Below are 19,616 nucleotides of genomic sequence, written 5' to 3' on the forward strand. Positions count from 1 at the left end.
CTAGGTTGTCCCTTATCTCCTTTGCTTTTTGATATTGTATTGGAACCCTTGTTATTAGCCATTCAGCAAACAGAGGAGATACAGGGTATTCCTCATAAAGATCGGGAATATAAGATCTCGGCTTATGCGGATGATATATTGCTCTATTTGAGAAATCCTGAGAAAACCATTCCTTGTTTACTTGAAATAATTGAGAATTTTGGAAAATTTTCAGGATATAAAATAAATTGGAATAAATCAGAAATTTTTCCACTCAATGTTCATTGTACAAAAGGTTTGTTTGATTCTTTTCCCTTCTTTGGAAAGAGGATGGAATAAAGTATTTAGGTATTTGGATTAAAAATACATTGGATGAAACAATGAAAATAAATGAAAAATCGTTATTACAGAAGGTTACGGAGATGTGTGAGCAATGGAATCCTTTACATCTTTCATGGTGGGGGAGAGTCCAAACTATTAAAATGATGATTTTACCTGTGGTTTGTTATCAGATGGGAATGTTGCCGGTATATTTTCAAGGGTCCTTTTATAAAAAATTAAATAGTATTCTTTTAAAATTTATTTGGCTGGGTAAAACTCCTAGAGTGGCTTTGGTATCCTTACAAAGATCAATTTCGGAGGGAGGGGTAAATTTTCCAAATTTTTATAGGTATCATCAAGCCTATATTTTGCGCCAAGGTATGAATTGGGTCCTCCCAGAACTCATGGAAAAACTCCCTGACTGGTTGTGGTTAGAATGGCAACTCAAGTCTCCGATACGTCTGTGCCATGTACTCAGTCTCAAAATGCCTAGCTACAGTAAAGATAATAGCATACTAGCAGATACATGGAAAACATTGCGACATGTAAGCAATTTAACAACTATTCCAATTCATAAATCTACAAAATAGTCTATATGGGTAAACTCCAAGATCCAAATTGGGAGGGGGGAATTTTATTATTACATGTTTTATATGATAATGGAATATAAGGGTGGGTGGGGTGGGAAAAGGGAAGGGATATGTTTTTATGTAATATATCAATGATTGTTTGTAAGTGATGTAGTTAATGTTAATCTGAATGAATATATTTAACACTTAATGTAATTTTGAAAATGAATAAAGAATATTAAAAAAAAAAAAAAAAAGATATCATGATAGAACTCTCTCTTTCCAGGCAGCAATCTGGGATAAAGACTTCAAATGGTTATCATCTATGTCTACTTCTTGCTTACAGTTTAGGAGACAAATGAAAACCTTTTTATTTCTGAAGTTTCTTAGCCCTTAACTATTCGAATCTCATCATGAATATGTATTTGTAGTTAATCTTTTGTAAACTGCATAGAACTCATTGACATTTGCGGTCTAGAAATTGATTTTTTTGTTATGTTATGCAGTGGCGTACCTAGCATATGTACATATGGACACCTGGGGCCCATCATTTTTTGACACCCCCCCACCATCTGTATGAAAAACATGATTTTTTACTAACAATCCACACGTCACATAAGAGTGTACCTAGGAAAAGGCAGCATCTTACATACTGCAGTGAGCAATACAACATCAATACACCCATTGTAAAACTAAACAAGCCAGATTAGTACAGATCAATCCTTCATATTCAATCCTAACAGAAAACCATGTCTTTCGAACACAAAGAACACAGAAAATACCTTCGCCTAGTATGGAATTTATAATCACAAACTAACCCCTCCCCCTTTTACAAAACTGTAGTGCGGTTTTTAGCCGCGGTGGTAACAGCTCAGACGCTCATAGAATTCTGAGCATCAGAGCTGTTACCACCACGGCCAACACTAAAAAATGCTCTACAGTTTTGTAAAAGGGGGGGATAAAATAGAAATACGTAGACAAAGGTTAAATTGAACCACCAAGAAGCTGGACTCTGCATACAATGCAACACCACAGAAACAGTGACACATGTCTCCTAAAGCAAAAAATAAATAAATATAAATTTTTTTTCTACCTTTGTCTTCTCTGGTTTCTGCTTTCCTCATCTTCTTTTTACTCTCTTCCTTCCATCCACTACCTGCCCTCTCTCTGCCCCTTCCAGAAACTGTAAGCCTCCCCCTTCCATCTTTCCCATTGGTCTGGCATCTCTCCCCTCTCCTTCCCTCTCCCACACCTCTCCTCTGCAATCCCTCCCTTTTTTCCCTCATTTTCCTTTTCAATTTATTTTCTGCATCTGTCTAGATTACGTTCTTACTACCCTGTCATCAATTTCCTTTTTCACTGTCTACCTACAGCTTGTCACCTCTTTCCCTCACCCCCTCCAGTATTTCACTCACTCAATCCTTCCCCCCCACAATCATGTGCCCTCCTTTTATTTAAACCCTCCTTCCATCATGTGCCCTCTTTCTCTACCCCTTCTATCCAGTACCTACTCCATTTGTCCACTTCCATGCAGCATCTGGTTCCCTTTTTCTATCCTCCCCACTTCCTTCCTGCATCTGCTCCCTTTTCTCTCCCATCCCCACTTCCATCCAGCATAGGCTCCCCCTCTATCCTCCTCACTAGCATCCAATGTCTCCCTTTCTCTCTCCATCCACCCTTGTCTATCCCCGCCCACTTCCATAAGCATCTGTCCCCCTTTCTTTCCCGCCAATCCAATGCCATCCAGTATCCTTCCCGCTTATATCGCTCCCCTTTCCCTGCATGCCAATTCCATCAGCACTACTCTGCCCCCTTTCTCTCCCTCCACCACTCTTCCATATCAGCAGTCCTGCTCCTTTCTCTTCCTTCATGCAGAAAAGTCCCACGATGACTGCAGTTGCCAGCTGTACTCCAGAAGAAGTAAGTTACATCAGAGGGGGTGGACCTGGCAGCCACAGTCATTGTGGGACCTTGCCACAACTCCCTGCAATTACTGGGTCCACCCCCTCCGACATAACTTACTTCTTCTGGAGCAGAGCCAGTAGACGTAGTCATCGCGGGACCTTCCTGCACCTCAGCGTGGCTGACGACTCTACTCCAGAGCAAGTACTTCGGGGGGGGTGGGGGTGGACCGGCAGCTGCGCTGAGGTGCAGGTCCTGTTGCACAGTAGGGCGGGAGGTTCTGATCCTGGTCGGCTGTGCACCCTCCTAGGGCGTGTACCCGGGGCAGTCCGTGCATATGCTCCGCCCCCCCCCCCTTGGTATGCTACTGATGTTATGTTACTGTTCCTTCATTTCAGTAAGAGAAGACTGGTTAATATATTCATATTTAGAGGCTCTGTTACTAAAGTGTATTAGGCAGTTAAAATGTAAATTCGTGCATATCAACTGCTACCACACAGCTCATAACATTTTTTGTTTTGGTTTAGTAGTGCACACAAATTCACACATTAAGAACATTAGGGGGGACAGTCTATAAGAGACGCCTAAATAAATAGGTAAAGTGTAACAAGCTCATAATTGGGGAAAAAAAAAGTAATTGGGTGATAGGGGCTTATCTTAAGTGCGATTCTATAAAAGATAGGTGTCCATCACATGGTACCCAGCGGCGCCTAACTCCAAAGTAGGCATGTTTAGTGGTGGAGCAAGTTGTAGGCGCTGATAGGATTGATACACCGGAACCCTTCATTCTACTTCCAGGGGACAGGCCTGCTCATGGATGCCGCACGGCAGCTGCTGAAGATTTAAAACTAAAGTGCCGGGAGGGAGTAGGTGGAGGACTCGGGAGTGCGTCAGGGTGGAGCTCCTGGGCTTTCCCAAACAAAGCAGCGTTCCGCTGCCTATGACTGCATGCATCAATGCTAACTGTGATCAGAATACTGTGGGCTAATGTGAGAACTACAGAGGACATTTTGGGCATCCCCCAATACTTGCCATGTTAGATTTGCATTTATAAACACATATATATAAATATATATATGGCATGGTAGCTGCTAATTCTAAAACACTGTAATAAAAGAGCCCATTTTTTTCAATTTCACAATAAATGTGAGTCAAAAAAAAAATATATATACTTTTTCTACATTTAGATTAGTGGATTATGATTATGCAAGGGTTTTTTCCCCCCACAGGAGGGATTGGGCATCCCTCCTGCTGGGAATGTTAACAGGGGTGGCAGCAGGAGGGATTAGGCATCTCTCCTGTCACAGACAGTGTGGAGGGGTACAGGGGCAGTGTGGAGGGGTTCAGTGGGCATCCCTCCTGCCGGCCGACTTATGGTGAGGATTGGGGGTTCCCTGCCACAGCCGCTCAGCTGATCGCGGCAAGAGAATTGTCCCCTCCCCTATCAGCTGAGTGGCGGGGACTTCCCAAAGCCGCGATTCTATAATCGGCGCCCCAGAATAATTGACAGGCAATACGACTTGGGTGCTGGTTACAGAATCACAACTTTGGCGAGCCCCTGCCGCTCAGCTGATGGGGGAGGGGGTATTCCCCTGCTGTGGATCGGATGCTGCTGTCTTGCGGCAAAGATAAATGGCTGAAATATAGGTCAGGATTTTCCAGGCCTACATTTCAGCTACCTATCTTGATTGAATAGGCGCGATTCTGTACCTGGCGCCCTAAAATGATTGACAGGCAATCGGCGACCGCTTTTAAGTTGGCTACTGACTTGGGTGCCGGTTACAGAATCCAACCCTTAATAAATTTAAAATAATAAATAAAATTGTCACAGTGGCTGGGGAAAATTTAACTAGGACTTATATGAAATACTTGGGGTAGGGGGCATGTTATATGGAGCACATTGGAAACCACAAATAATATTATGACTTGAGAGAAAGATGAAGGAAAAGCCTTGGAGGACAATGAATAGGGGAATGTCTTTCATAGAATAGGGAAAATGTCAATCTTCGCACAGGTTCAGAATTGTTATAAAATGTTATTGTAAATGTATCTGACAGCAGTTGTTACAGGAGAGTGGAGAGGGAGTTTAGTGGTGAGAGTGTGATAATGTGGGTACCTTCTCATATATAGGGGTTGTGTCCTATGGCTGAAAGGTTGTCGGGTAAGATGAATAGGGGAATGCCCTGGAGTAGAGGCATGGGGTATATAAGAGTTAAGTTACCATCTATAACATGTCTTTAGCTCTAACCACTTTTGGAGTAGAGAACATTGGTGTAACAGTGGTGCACTAGATCACTGCCTGTCATTGGAAGAAGAGGTGGGAAGATAAGGGCCAGGAAGTTTGGGAGAGGCTGTGGGATCTGAATGTTATGTGCAAGATGCCAGCCCTTCAGAGGCATAAAGGCTAAATATATCATGAGACATGGAACCCTTTTTGAATGCAGTATGAAGAACATTTGGAGAGGAGAGAGTGACATTGGGAAGTAGCAGGCAGAACTCTCTTTGGAAGAGGGATAGGGAGGGAGGAAGATATGACTTTATTCTTCTTATTATAAGGGGGTCCGTTTGGGGTTCTCAGTTGGATAAACATTTGTAAACTGTTCAAATATATTGAGTGTTTGAATTGTTAATTGCAATAAATTTAAATTTAAAAAGAGACACACCAATCATCATTGCGCAGCTCACCTCTCCCTTCTCATTTCGAATCCTTCTGTTAAATTCCTTTCCTTCTATGCAAAGGAAGTCTTCACCAGGATGAATAATTCCACACTTTATTGCAATAGCACGAGCTGTATTGATATTGTCTCCTGTGACCATGCGTACAGTGATGCCAGCACGCTGACACTTCCTTATGGCTTCTGGAACCTGCAGAAAAACATAACCCAAAAAATGTACTTTAGGTTTCAAAAACAATAACATCATGAATGCATTCTATAGTTTTTTCAGACGAGTTAAGCTAGAATCATGGCAAAGAACAATAAAGATACAATATAAAGAGAGAAATATTAGGGGCCCATGCAATAAGGTATAGCAGTCTGAAAAGGTATTAGCATATATGCATATAGCATAAATGAAGGAACATCTGATACAACTGAAACATTAGTGGATGACTGCTCCACACACTATTTATCACAGAGTGGAGGATGAGGCCTAGTGATAAGAGCTGCTGCCTCAGCACCCTGAGGTTGTGAGTTTGATCCCTGTCTATTCCTTGTGACTCTGGGCCAGTCACTTAATACTCCATTTCCCAGATACCAAAGTTACATTGTGATCCTACTGGAACAGATTACGAAAATACTTAAGAGTACCAAATTAAGAAAATAAGAAATGCCATACTGGGACAGACCGAAGGTCCATCAAGCCCAGTATCGTGTTTCCAACAGTAGCCAACCCAAGTCCCTAGTACCTAGCTAGATCCCAAGTAGATTGTCCTAGGACTAAGCAGTAGATTTCCCCAAGACTTAAGCCTTTTATACACCCCACTAAGCTAACTGAGTTCACCACATTCTCTGGCAACGAATTCCATGGATGAATCTCTTCATGAAAAGGCAGTTCATAAATCTAAAATAATAACAAAGCTGAGTGGGGGCCATGGGGCAGAAGACTACTTTGGTAGTTCTCACTGTAAAGTGTCTTGTCTTCCCTTAACGATAGCCAAATTTTCCTGGCACACCTGACTATATCAGAAAATATTCTTCAGGGATTAATCAAGCAGCTTTAAAATCAACTGCTTCACCACAAAACATTTGGGGCTCCTTTTACGAAACCCCGTTAGCGGCTTTATCACATGCACCTATATAGCGCGTGCTATCCCCTGCACTAGCCAAAAAACTACCGCCTGTTCAAGAGGAGGCGGTAGTGGCTAGTGTGGCCGGCAAATTAGCAAGCGTTATTACGCACGTTAAACCGCTAATGCGGCTTCGTAAAAGGAGCCCTTAATAAAGGACTCTCACCACCTAATCAGACAAGCGGGTTGTTAGTTACTATAGCATTGAAAAAAAAAAGTAATGGATGCGTGTTACATAGAGTCAAAGTTGTGGCTAATGATGTTCATTAGTTCAGTGTGGCTGCATCACTTCACACACCTCCTGCTATCAATATGCATGTGCTATTTTGGGGGACCTGAGATAAGAAGCATTTTCACTGTGCAGCACTGCTGCTGCTTTAAGACAAATGTGGAAAATTTAAAATGTCTCTCCTTAAATGTGCATTAAAGCATACTTGGCTTATATAGGGTGTACATTTTTAAGTGCGTTAAAATATTGTGGGCTTATATGAGAAGAATAATAAGAACATAAGAAATGCCTTCACTGAATCAGACCTTTGGTCCATCTAGTCCGTTGACTTGCACACGAGGAGGCCAATCTAGGTGTTCCCTGATGAAGACCTTATTTTCCCGTACCCCTCAATGTGATTTGCAAGGAGGTGTGCATCCAACTTGCTATGGTTGGATAGGATGGAGTGAGCTTGGATGGCAACTTCAGCAGCTGGAACCTAGGACAATACCAGACTTTTTAGTCTATGGCCCAGAAATATCAAAGAAGAGGCAAGTTAACTAACTTATGGGCAGACTGTTCAGGTCTTTATCTGCCGTCATTTACTATGTTACTATATTTAGCCATTATCACTGACAGCTTATTTTAAACACTGGTTGTGGAGTTTAAACCCCCCCCCCCCAAACATTTAACCAGACATGAACAGCTCCTGGACTGTTAACTAGAACTTAGCCAGCTAAGATCCCCTTTTACGAAGCTGCGTTAAGCTTTTTTTACCGCTGGCCACGGCAGTAGTAGCTCCAACGCTCATACAATTCCTATGAGCGTCAGAGCTAATACCGTCGCACCTGGCAAAAAAAAAAAAAAAAAAAAAAGCTTGACGTGCTTTGTAAAAGGGGGGTAAAGTGCTAATATTCATTGCAAGTTGGCCACTGAATATTAATGCTCAGCTCTCCACAACATTTAAAGTGCTAACCAGCTAGGTTTAGCAGCCAAATAGGGCTACTGAAAATAGCTAGTCTATCTTTGGCTGCAATAATCTTATCCAGTCAGCGCTAAATATGAGCTAAGATTATAGCAGCCAAAAATAAACTAGGCACTTTCCAGTGAGCAGCATTGAATGTCTGGGCTCAGCGCTGACCGCGCTAACTCCCGCAGCCTGAATAGCTGCCCCATTATATGTAGCGCTGGGCTCTGTATGGTTGACACTGCTGCAGCTGTTTGTACAGTAGAGATACTCATCTGCTATATGTATATTTGTGTAGTATAAGTTAGGACACTGTTTTTTTTTTCTAACTTAAGCTGCATAGCTATATGGAGAGTAGCTGAATGCAGCTACTAGGGGGTCGATATTAAAATCAATTTAGTCGGCTGCTGACTAGTTAAATTGCTTGGTTGGGGCTAGCCACTAATTTGGAAGACTGGATGAAATCTCAGAAGCTAAAACTGAGCACAAAAAATACTAACATCTTATTTGATGGAAAAAGATAGATTAGCAACCATTACAAGCATAGAGGTAAACTCAGTTACTTAACTGCTGTTGCCCAAAATACAGCTATTAGGGGTTGTGATAAATAGATGCTGTACCTTCCAAACGCAGATCAACAAAGTTGTACAGAAATCCTTCATAGTAATGGGAAATTTGTGAAATATATCTAGTTATTAGTTATAAGTAGTTATCTATTATATTAGTTGATAAGCGGGGATCGATATTTTTTAAATAAATAAATATTTTTTTTTAAATAAAGGGAAATTTATTGAAAAAGAGCAATTCCGTCTTCTGGTCCAGTGCCTAGTCCTGGGAATGCAAAATTACTGCAACAGCTAGAACTTGCCACATCCCTCTTCAATAATGAAACAGCTCTTAGACCGAACTTGTCTCGAAGTAAATATGACCACATATCCTTTGCCTACCTTGAGACGCATTGGCTTCCAATACAGGCATGAATCTTTTTAACAATTTTACTGCCTGTTCCTTAAAGTATTGAGCAGATCAAGGAGAGTTCTGAACCCATTTAGCTACCCTTCAATCAAAGGTACTAAGTGAAGGAGAATGCTCGAGATCTTTTGTCATTTCAAGCCATAAACTGGACCCCAGCGTTATCAGAATTCTATCTGCAGCATCAGATTATAGAAACTTCCCAAAAGGAAATAAAAGCTCTGTCAGACTCAAGAGCAGGGATACTACCCTGTTTCCCCGAAAATAAGCCCTAGCATGATTTTTAAAGATGCTCCTAATATAAGCCCTACCCCATAAATAAGCCCTACTTAAGATCGACCCATGAATGTCCCCAACACTCATAAGAACATAAGAAATGCCTCTGCTGGGTCAGACCCGAGGTCCATTGTGCCCAGCAGTCCGCTCACGCGGCGGCCCAACAGGTCCAGGACCTGTGCAGTAATCTTCTATCTATACCCCTCTATCCCCATGTCCAGTAGGAATTTGTCCAATCCTTTCTTGAACCCCAGTACCGTACTCTGCCCTATTACGTCCTCTGGAAGCGCATTCCAGGTGTCCACCACACGTTGGGTAAAGAAGAACTTCCTAGCATTTGTTTTGAATCTGTCTCCTATCAACTTTTCCGAATGCCCTCTTGTTCTTTTATTATTAGAAAGTTTGAAGAATCTGTCCCTCTTTATTCTCTCTATGCCCTTCATGATCCTATAAGTCTCTATCATATCTCCTCTAAGTCTCCTCTTCTCCAGGGAAAAGAGACCCAGCTTCTCCAATCTCTCAGAATATGACTGGTTTTCCATACCTTTTATCAGACATGTTGCTCTCCTCTGAACCCTCTCGACTAACGCCATATCCTTCTTAAGATACGGCGACCAATATTGGACGCAGTACTCCAAATGCGGGCGCACCACTGCCCGATACAACGGCAGGATAACTTCTTTCGTTCTGGCTGTAATACCCTTTTTGATTATACCAAGCATTCTATTCGCTCTCTTAGCGGCCGCTGCACACTATGCCGACGGCTTCATTGTCATGTCCACCATTACCCCCAAGTCCCTTTCCTGGGTACTCTTATTCAATAACATCCCTCCCATTGTATAGTTGTACCTCGAGTTTCTGCTCCCCACATGTAATACTTTGCATTTCTCAATGTTGAACTTCATCTGCCATTTCACCGCCCATTCTTCTAATTTGTTCAAGTCCCTTTGCAACTTTTCGCAGTCCTCTGTAGTCCGAGCTCCATTAAATAGTTTGGTGTCGTCCGCAAATTTATTATCTCGCACTTCGTCCCTGTTTCTAGATCATTTATGAAGTTTCAAGTTTCAAGTTTAATAATGATTTGATTAATCGCTTAATCTAAATTCTAAGCGATGTACATATTGATAAAATTACAATGTAAGGGGGATGATACAATAAATAAGACTAACAAGACTATTGACAAGATTTGACAAAAACTAGAAACATAGGGAAAAAATGGGAAAGAATTACAATGTAAATAAAAGTTGAAGAAACATGTAGGGAAAACACATAGGGAGAGGGTAAAAGATATTAAATAGCAGCGGCCCGAGCACCGAGCCCTGCGGGACACCACTCGTGTCGTGACCCTCCTCCAGTCGGAGTAGTGACCCTTCACTCCTACCCTTTGTTTTCTACCCTCCAACCAGTTTCTGATCCATCTATGTACGTCTCCTTCAACCCCATGGTTCTTCAGTTTCCGGAGTAGACGTTCATGGGACACCTTGTCAAAGGCTTTTTGGAAATCTAGATATATGATGTCTATGGGGTCTCCTTTGTCCATCCGTTTGTTGATCCCTTCGAAGTGCAATAAGTTCGTTAGGCACAATCTTCCCTTGCAGAAACCATGCTGGCTGGTTATCAGAAGTTCATGTTTTTCAAAATGTTGATCGATGTTTTCTTTTATCAGTGCTTCCGCCATTTTCCCCGGAACCGAAGTCAGGCTCACCAGCCTGTAGTTTCCCGGGTCACCTCTTGATCCCTTTTTAAAGATGGGCGTAACGTTGGCTATCTTCCAATCTTCCAGGATCTTGCCTGTTTTCAGGGATAAGTTGCAAATTTGCTGCAGTAGTTCCGCTATCTCCTCCTTTAATTCCTTCAGAACCCTTGGATGTATGCCATCCGAACCTGGGGATTTGTCAGTTTTTAGTTTTTCTATCTGCCTACGAACGTCCTCAAGGCTCACTTCTATGGATGTTAATTTTTCTGCCTGACTTCCGTTGAAGAATTGCTCAGGTTCCGGTATGTTGGACGTGTTTTCGTTTGTAAATACAGACGAGAAGAACATGTTAAGCCTTTCTGCCACTGCCTTCTCCTCCTTCACCACTCCCTTCCTGTCTCCGTCGTCCAGCGGTCCCACTTCCTCTCTAGCCGGCTGCTTCCCTTTAACATATCTGAAGAATGGTTTGAAATTTCTTGCTTCCCTAGCTAGCCTCTCTTCATACTCTCTTTTGGCTTTCCGAACTTCATGGTGACATTCTTTTTGATGCTTCTTGTGCTCTTTCCAGTTCCCCTCAGTTTTGTCCTTTTTCCATTTCTTGAATAATTTTTTCTTATTGCCTATCGCTTCCTTCACTGTTTTGGTTATCCACGCCGGATCTTTTGTTCGATTCTTTTTACACCCCTTCCTGAATCTGGGGATATACAGATTTTGCGCCTCGCTCACCATGTCCCTGAAGAAAGACCAGGCATGATTTACCGTTAGCCATGTTTTGGAAGTGTTCCTAAGTTTCTTCCTTACCAATTCCCTCATTGCTTCGTAGTTTCCTTTCCTGAAGTTAAAGGTTGTCGCAATGGATCTCTTGCCTTTTGACACTCCTACCTCAACCTTGAACTTGATCATATTATGATTGCTGTTTCCCAATGGTCCCACTACTTCTACTTCCTTTGCAGGTCCCCTTAACCCATTTAGGATTAGATCCAGAGTGGCATTTCCTCTCATCGGTTCTCTAACAAGCTGTTCCATGAAACAATCCTGTGTAGCTTCCAGGAATTTTGTCTCCCTAGCGCATTTCGAGCTTCCAAGCCTCCAGTCTATCCCAGGGTAGTTGAAGTCTCCCATAATAACCGTGTTGCCGCTTTTGCATGCACGCTTCATCTTGGCTTCCATTTCCTCATCGATATCTCTGGTTTGCCCGGGTGGGCGATAAAATAGGCCCATCTTTATTTCAGGCCCTTTCCTTCCCGGTATTTTAACCCATAGAGATTCCGGCTTGCTGGCAGTCTCTGCTGTGTCCATTTGTGTGGATTGTATGCCTTCTTTTATGTATAGGGCTATTCCACCTCCTTTTTGTCCTGTTCTGTCCTGGCGATAGAGCTTGTATCCCGGTAGTGCTGTATCCCATTTGCTTTCCTCATTCCACCATGTTTCAGAGATTCCAATGATGTCGATGTCTTCTGCGTTGGCCAAGGCTTCTAGTTCCCCCATTTTGTTTCTTAGGCTCCTTGCAATAGCATATATGCACTTTAGATCCTGGTATTTTGCTGTCCTCCTTTCCTTTCCCTGTGCTTCGGTCCATATTTTCTTCTCTTTTGCTGCAGACATTGTAACCACTTCTTCTGGGTTAGTCGACTCCTGCAGTTTGTCCCTTGTTTCTTCCCAGCCATTTTTCCCCTCGGTATCTTCACAGGATACCGTCTTCCGAATCATCGACCCTTTGTCAACTGTCGGCTTTCCCCTTCTTCTTAGTTTAAAGCCTGTTCTATTCCTCTCTTGACGTTGTTTGCTAGGAGTCTAGTTCCTGCTGCGCTCAGGTGCAGTCCATCTTTCCTGTAGAGCTTGCTCTTGCCCCAGAACGCCGTCCAGTTCCTTACGAAGTGGAATCCTTCGTCCTCACACCATCTCCTCATCCACATATTTATTGATTGTAGTTCCTCCTGCCTTTTCACATCTGCCCTCGGTACTGGTAGGATCTCTGAGAATACTATCTTCTGGGCCCTCATCTTCAGCTTCCTTCCCAGAATCTTAAATTGTTCTAACAGCATGCTTCTTTTGTAGTCTCTCCTTTTGACATCGTTCGTCCCGATGTGGATCATACAACGGTCTCTTCTGTCTCCGCCCCTTCCAGGATCATTCCAATTTTGTCCACGATGTCCTTGGTTCTTGCTCCCGGAAGGCAGGTCACCAGTCGGTCCTCTCTCCCTCCTGCTATGTGGCTGTCCACATGCCTAAGGATCGAGTCTCCCACTAGGATCGCTGACTTTCCTTTCTTCAATTTTCGCTTCGGTCTCAGGTCAATGTCCTCAATGTGCTTCACTCTTTCTTCTTTTGGGCCTCGACTAGTCAAATTCTCCCCCTCTTGCGGTAGTCCTCTGTGGGTGTCATCCTTGAGGTAATCTTCTTCTTGCTCTCCCTTGCATGTTGGTATCCGTTGTAGCGGAGCCAGCACCTGTGGCTTCACTAGGCCAGTCCTCCGCTCACGATAGCGCTTCCCGGTCGTGCTTCCCGTAAAGTAAGGAAGTCCTGCTGGATTACAGTCACTCTCAATATATGAAACAAAATGAAAAAAAGTCAGTTCTCAGTTCATATCATAATCGGTTTATTGTGGGTTGAAGTTGGGAGACTACTTTCATTCAGTCCTGACTCCCAAAATGACAAAATAAATCCACAAACAAAGAAAAATAGAGCTGATCAAAACTGCGAAGTTTCAGCTCTCACCTTCATACAGGTAAGTGAGATAAACCACCTGAATATACAATTGCCTTCAAAGGCTGGGAACTAAATCCCAAACTGTTGCTGTCCTAACCTCAGACAGTTCTGCAGCACTGCTGCTTGCACTTCTTACAGTGCTATTTTCAAGCCTTAAAGTTGAGCAGGCTTGGCCCCAATCAGTTCAAACTGCTGATGGGAGGAGGGGAGTAAGTGAATCCACTGATTAAACTTTCTGAAGTACAGAATGCCACAAATGGCCCCACAAACCCAACCAGTATGTAAAGTGGATTCTCCCCACAACTACCTGGCCCTGCCACTTAATTCTCTTCCATCAGAATGTCTTCAGGCAGTCCATCCGTTGCTGAGCAGTCCATGGGCTCTTGTAGTGTTTGCTGATTGGCAAAAGGTTCAGTATCAGTCTCCTGCGTCTCAACGTCCTGATACTCAGGAGAGCAGCCAGGAGAGACCTCTCCCTGGGCTGTCCCAGGGTGAACTGTTTTCCTCTTTCTCAGAGCGGCTTCTAAAGAGCTGAGGTGAGCACGCCCTGCTCTCAGCGGGGGAGGAGCAACCTGCACTATTTGCTTAGCTTTCCTGGGCTTTCTAATTATCTCCTTCAGCTGGAGGTGCACAGGGGGAGGTGAATCCCTAGCAGGCAGTTCTAAGCTGTTTCTCTCACCATCCTCTCCTCCCTGGAGATCCTTCAGTTCAGCTTTAAAGGGGAATGTAGGAATTTCCCTTCTCCTGCCTACAACCCTATCTCCCTGGTTAGCCTTTTGTACAATCGGGCTAGCTTTACCAGTAATAAAACCTGGCACAAGACGAGCTTCAGGGCTAGGATTGTGACATACCCCCACTCTAAAAATATCACTGTCCTCAGTCTATAAGGGGACTCCTCATCTTCCTGTATTCTTGACCTTGAATACCGCTATGTATAGAGCAAGTTTAAAATGAAGCTCAGTAGCGCTTCCGGGGTTTGTTAAATTTCTTTCCCTGCCCTAGGGTTGGCGGGTCTGGGTCCTCGAAATCCTATGGCCATCTTGGCAGGGGTGTCTCATATTGTCCTACTGAGGCCCCCCTATCTTGATCTTTAGGACTTTCCAACCCATCCACTCTCTGGGCTAATGCCGCTATAACTTGCGTTATACCCCCTAACTCCTCCTTCTTCATTTGGGCAATTTGCTCCCTCACTTCATCCAGGTCCTGTTCCATCCCCTTAAAGGTATCCAGGACCTTTTCAAAGTGTTGGGCATGCTGTTCTAGTTGTTCTTCTTGTGCCCTTTGTTTTACCACCCAACCCTCTGTCTTGCCGGTTCTGTTCGTTAGCTCCCCGCAAGTGTTTTTTATCTCCCTAACACTATGCTGCACTGCTTGTTGTTGGGCTTGATTTTCCTCTACCTGCCCCTGTACCAACTTAAGCTGGGTGGTAACTTGCTCTATCAGGCTGGTCAGCTTCTCTGATTCTCGCTGCCCCTGCGCAATGATTTCTTCCCTAGACCGTTGACCCTTCCGGTCTAAGGGCTCCTTCCAAGCTTGGAACTTGGCTTCGGGTTGGGATCTAAAGTTATCCTCCCAGTTCCTCCGTGCTGATGTAAACTCATCCCTCAACTTGAGTATTTCTGCCTCCAATGTGGCTAGCTTAGCAGCCCCTATGTCTCCCTTCAGGATGAACCCTAATCCGGGGCGAGGTCTCTCTTCTGGTACGCCAATCCCTGTAGACCCGAACCCCTGTTCTCCCCTTTCTGTATCCGGAAGCTGGGACCACTGTACTATGTTGGGGTGCCAAATTCTCTCACAAATTAGTTGAGCTACCCGCTCCCCAACCTGTACTTTATACTTCATATCACCCTGATTAACCAGAAGCACTGCTACATTACCTCTGAAATCGGGGTCCACAACCCCAGCAGCCACATCTATTGATTGCTTTAAAGCCAACCCTGATCTCGGAGCTACCCGGAGGTAGGCACCTGGGGGGGGAGATACCTGGATGTCCGTTTTTATCAAGGCCCTTCCCTTAGCCGGTATTGTTTGTTCGTAGGCGGCATACAGATCATAACCTGCAGCCCTCGGGTAAGCCCGCGTGGGCGCTATGGCCTTATCAGAAAGCGGGGCCCATCTAATCGTAGGCTTCCAGTGTTTAGGCTTCTGCGCCCTGAAACGTCGTCTCCCTACCGGACAGACGACGGGACTCCCTTCTACCTGATTCCCCAACACATCCCTTCCTGGGTCCCCACAGACTTCAGGCATACCTATCCGTGCCCGAGCAAGCCAGTCCCTTCCCAGTATTAATGGATAGGGCGCAGCTTTTAGGACTGCCACTGACATATAGGTTCTTTTTCCCTTATACTGGATAGCCAGGGTTCTAAGAGGGTATTCCTGAGACTCTCCATGAATGCAGGTAATGGGCTCTTGTAGTGTTTGCTGATTGGCAAAAGGGTCAGTATCAGTCTCCTGCATCTCAACGTCCTGATACTCAGGAGAGCAGCCAGGAGAGACCTCTCCCTGGGCTGTCCCAGGGTGAACTGTTTTCCTCTTTCTCAGAGCGGCTTCTAAAGAGCTGAGGTGAGCACGCCCTGCTCTCAGCGGGGGAGGAGCAACCTGCACTATTTGCTTAGCTTTCCTGGGCTTTCTAATTATCTCCTTCAGCTGGAGGTGCACAGGGGGAGGTGAATCCCTAGCAGGCTGTTCTAAGCTGTTTCTCTCACCATCCTCTCCTCCCTGGAGATCCTTCAGTTCAGCTTTAAAGGGGAATGTAGGAATTTCCCTTCTCCTGCCTACAACCCTATCTCCCTGGTTAGCCTTTTGTACAATCGGGCTAGCTTTACCAGTAATAAAACCTGGTACAAGACGAGCTTCAGGGCTAGGATTGTGACACAGTGTAGCTTCTTCTTTCATCTGAAGTTCGTTCTCTTCCACCTTCGTCCTGTATGCCTCTTCAATGAATATCTCGAGTTCCCTGACTTCCTCCTCAATGTGTCTCTCCGTGGTGTGAAATCCTTCTAGCTCCTGAATCTTGTCCTCTAGTCGCTTGACCTCCTTCTTCAAGCTTTTCAGTTCCTGACACCGACTGCATACATATGACTGTCTCCCCGAGGGGAGATAGTCATACATATGACAGTCTGTGCAGAACACTCCCTGACTCCATCCCTGACAGTAGTGTTGCCCGAGTCACCAAAAAATCAGACTCATCAATTCAGCAACCCCCACCCCTGCTGCTTTAGGAGGCCTCAGAGTGGAGGCATGTCAGTCTCATGGTGGGAGGGTCGGTGGGGTTCTGCTGCACAAGGAGATGGGTGAGAGAGGAGGAATGATGCTGCACATGGGAGAGGAAGGAAAGAGGAAGAATCAGGGTAGAGGAGAGTAAGGGAGAGATGATTGCTGTACATGAAAAAAAGAAGACATCCCTGAAAATAAGCCCTAGTGCATTTTTTTGGACCCAAAATTAATATAAGACACTGTCTTATTTTCAGGGAAACACAGTATTTTGTCAGTGCTGGTCACAGTTTTACACCACATTAACTCGCTATATTCGAGCTAAGATCTTCTGCTGACTGTTTTGGCTAAGTTATAACTGATATGCTCTGATGCCTCTATTGTGAGTTTCTGCTTTTCCTGGGAGGGATGGTTGGGATAGAAGACATCATTATGGTTTGATGTGTGGTTTTTGGATTGTACAATTTCACTGCTGTTGGATATTTTATGTTATAATACACCAAATAAAAATTATTTAAATATAAAAACCCTGTTATTCAGGAAATACAGTATGTCAGGATGAGCTAACGCCATCTTATATAACCTACTGAATTATTATCTCACTGGAAATGATAAGTTTATCTTTTATTGTAATCTGCCCAGAGCTGCAAGGTGAAGGTGGAATAGAAGTCAATAAATGTAATGTAATGTAATAATGTAAGTGCTGCTAAAATTTGGGGTTAACACCTAACTCAAAGTAGGCTGTGTTGGGGGCATTCCAGATGTAGAGTCAACACTTGGCCACTAAAGTGCTGATATTCAGCCCTTAAATGGACAGATCTAGCACATAAATGGGACCGCATAAAAGACTGTCCTACTCTTATGTGCTAGCCCATGACCACTTAAATGCTGAATATTGACTTAAGTAGCTATGTGTTAGCCAGTTTGAAAATAAGTAGATATTCAAAACTGAAGCCCACCCAGGTTCTGGCTTTGAATATCTAGGAATAACTCCATCAGTGGTGAGCAAAATTTTCACTGCCACGAGTTGAATACTGGACCCTCACTCAACCCCAAAAGCTTTAAGGACAAAGTCAGAGCTACCAAAGGAAACTTTTGGCTGCACTATCCATACAAAATTCATGGATATGGGACTTATCTCTACTGTATAGTGACTGCCATTATATGCAACCTCTAGCAGTACTAGCAGCAAGGGTAGGTCTTCTATGAGACTTATATGAGGCCAAAGGCATAGTAAGGGGGAGCGGGAGTGTGGACTGCCCCGGGTGCTTTCTTCATAGGAGCGCCAGCACCTCTCCTGCTCTCTATACCTTACTGCACACCTCTTGAAATGTTTGCCAGTGCAAGAAGCATCTTCCACCTGTTGCTCATGACAGTCTTGGCTTCCTTTTGACATCACTTCCTGGTCATGCCAGTAAACATTTCAAGAGGTACATAGGGGGTGGGGGAAGGCACTCATGCAGAAAGGGTGGGGGGAGGGTACATGACACAGTGGGGAAGAGCAGGGGGTACATGGCCCCGGGCGCCAACCTCCCTAGCTATTCTACTGAGAGTACCACAAGACTACCACTAGAGGTCCATTTTCTAAGACAGATAAGGCCCATCAGTTCTTGCTTCACTGCCAAGATCTTATTCCACAGTAAAGAAAACAACTGCCTCAGGCTGTAAGAAATAGAGGAGACGTAGAATGGAAGCAACACTTGGAAATCTTTTTTAAAAAATGAAACGTGTTTAATGTTAAAGCTGCATGTGTCCTAAGTCATTACCATAGTTCAAATGCACAGCGTGAAAAGAGATTCTAACAGTATGAATGGATTAAATTTGGTTTTCTTATTGTGAATTCTTAATAACATTCTAATTTAATGCAATCAGGACACAAGCACTCTTCACATTTTCACCACCGTACATCAATGAGGCTGTGCTGTTAAGGCTAAAAAGACACTCAGACAGCTAATTTACAATGGTATGAGCATAAAACAGACAAGAATACTGTGGTGTTTGCCTCACTCCTAACGCTTTCTTCACTGAGATTACTGAAAGATCCGAGATATGACTGGTTTCTCCTTTCCATTCACAACAGCATTGGCACTTGGAAAAAAATGTCTATAAACAAAGCGTAACTACTCCTTTCCCTTTGTATTAAAATTCAAACCAGCCCAAAAAAGCAGGAATTCAGTCCTTGAGGACTGGAAAATATGCCAGACTTTCAGGATATCCCTAATGAAGATGCAAGAGATAGATTTGCCTACAGTAGAGGTAGTATCCATCCAGATCTATCTAATGTATATTCAGGTATATGACGGATATTCTGAAAACCTGGTCTGTTTGCAGCACTCAAGATCTGAGCTACTGCATCCCTAACCCAGTCCTTGGGCTGTAATATATTGCCATCAATCTCTTACGGGCATTTTTCTTTTAATACTATTAATCCCCAAAACTCCCTAAGACTGTTCAAAAAGAAAGCTAAACACTTAAGCAGTGCAGGTCAAGGCAAGCAAAAGAAAAAAGCCTGGGTCAAACGGTGGGGGAAACCCACTCCACCAACCTCACATCGCAGGCGTAAAAAACTTTTGCTGCTGAAACTATAGCAAAGCTTAATTACACAGTGGTGCAAAGTACAAAGCTTACATAGCGGTTCAAAAATTTGCTCAAAAACACTCCTAGCAACTACGTTCAGCCAGCCGATGATCATTTCACAGCCACACTGCCAGGGCTGCAATGGCTCGCATAGAACAGGAAACAGAGTCTGTTGAGACACACTGCTAGTCCTCAATGACTGAATAATGACTGAATAATGAGGACTAGCAGTGTGTCTCAACAGACTCTGTTTCCTGTTCTATGCGAGCCATTGCAGCCCTGGCAGTGTGGCTGTGAAACGATCGTCGGAAGGCTGCACGTAGTTGATAGGAGTGTTTTTGAGCAAATTTTTGAAGCAAATTTGAGCAAATTTTTGAAGCAAATTTTGAGCAAATTTGTAAGCTTTGTACGCCTGCGATGTGAGGTTGGTTCGACCGAGA

The 19,616-nt window shown here is 43.9% G+C and overlaps 1 protein-coding gene across 2 annotated transcripts in view; it reads right to left on the reverse strand.

Annotated features, from left to right (window-relative positions):
• Positions 1 to 19,616, reverse strand: part of ATP2B2 (ATPase plasma membrane Ca2+ transporting 2) — a 691,115-nt gene that overhangs the window by 160,850 nt on the left and 510,649 nt on the right. For both annotated transcript variants that reach the window (XM_033926077.1, XM_033926076.1), the window contains one exon: positions 5,457 to 5,636. In XM_033926077.1, the coding sequence (XP_033781968.1) occupies positions 5,457 to 5,636 (180 nt within the window). The remainder of the gene's footprint in view (positions 1 to 5,456; positions 5,637 to 19,616) is intronic.

The sequence above is a fragment of the Geotrypetes seraphini genome, chromosome 17, assembly GCF_902459505.1.
Source record: "Geotrypetes seraphini chromosome 17, aGeoSer1.1, whole genome shotgun sequence".
Lineage (NCBI taxonomy): Eukaryota > Metazoa > Chordata > Amphibia > Gymnophiona > Dermophiidae > Geotrypetes > Geotrypetes seraphini.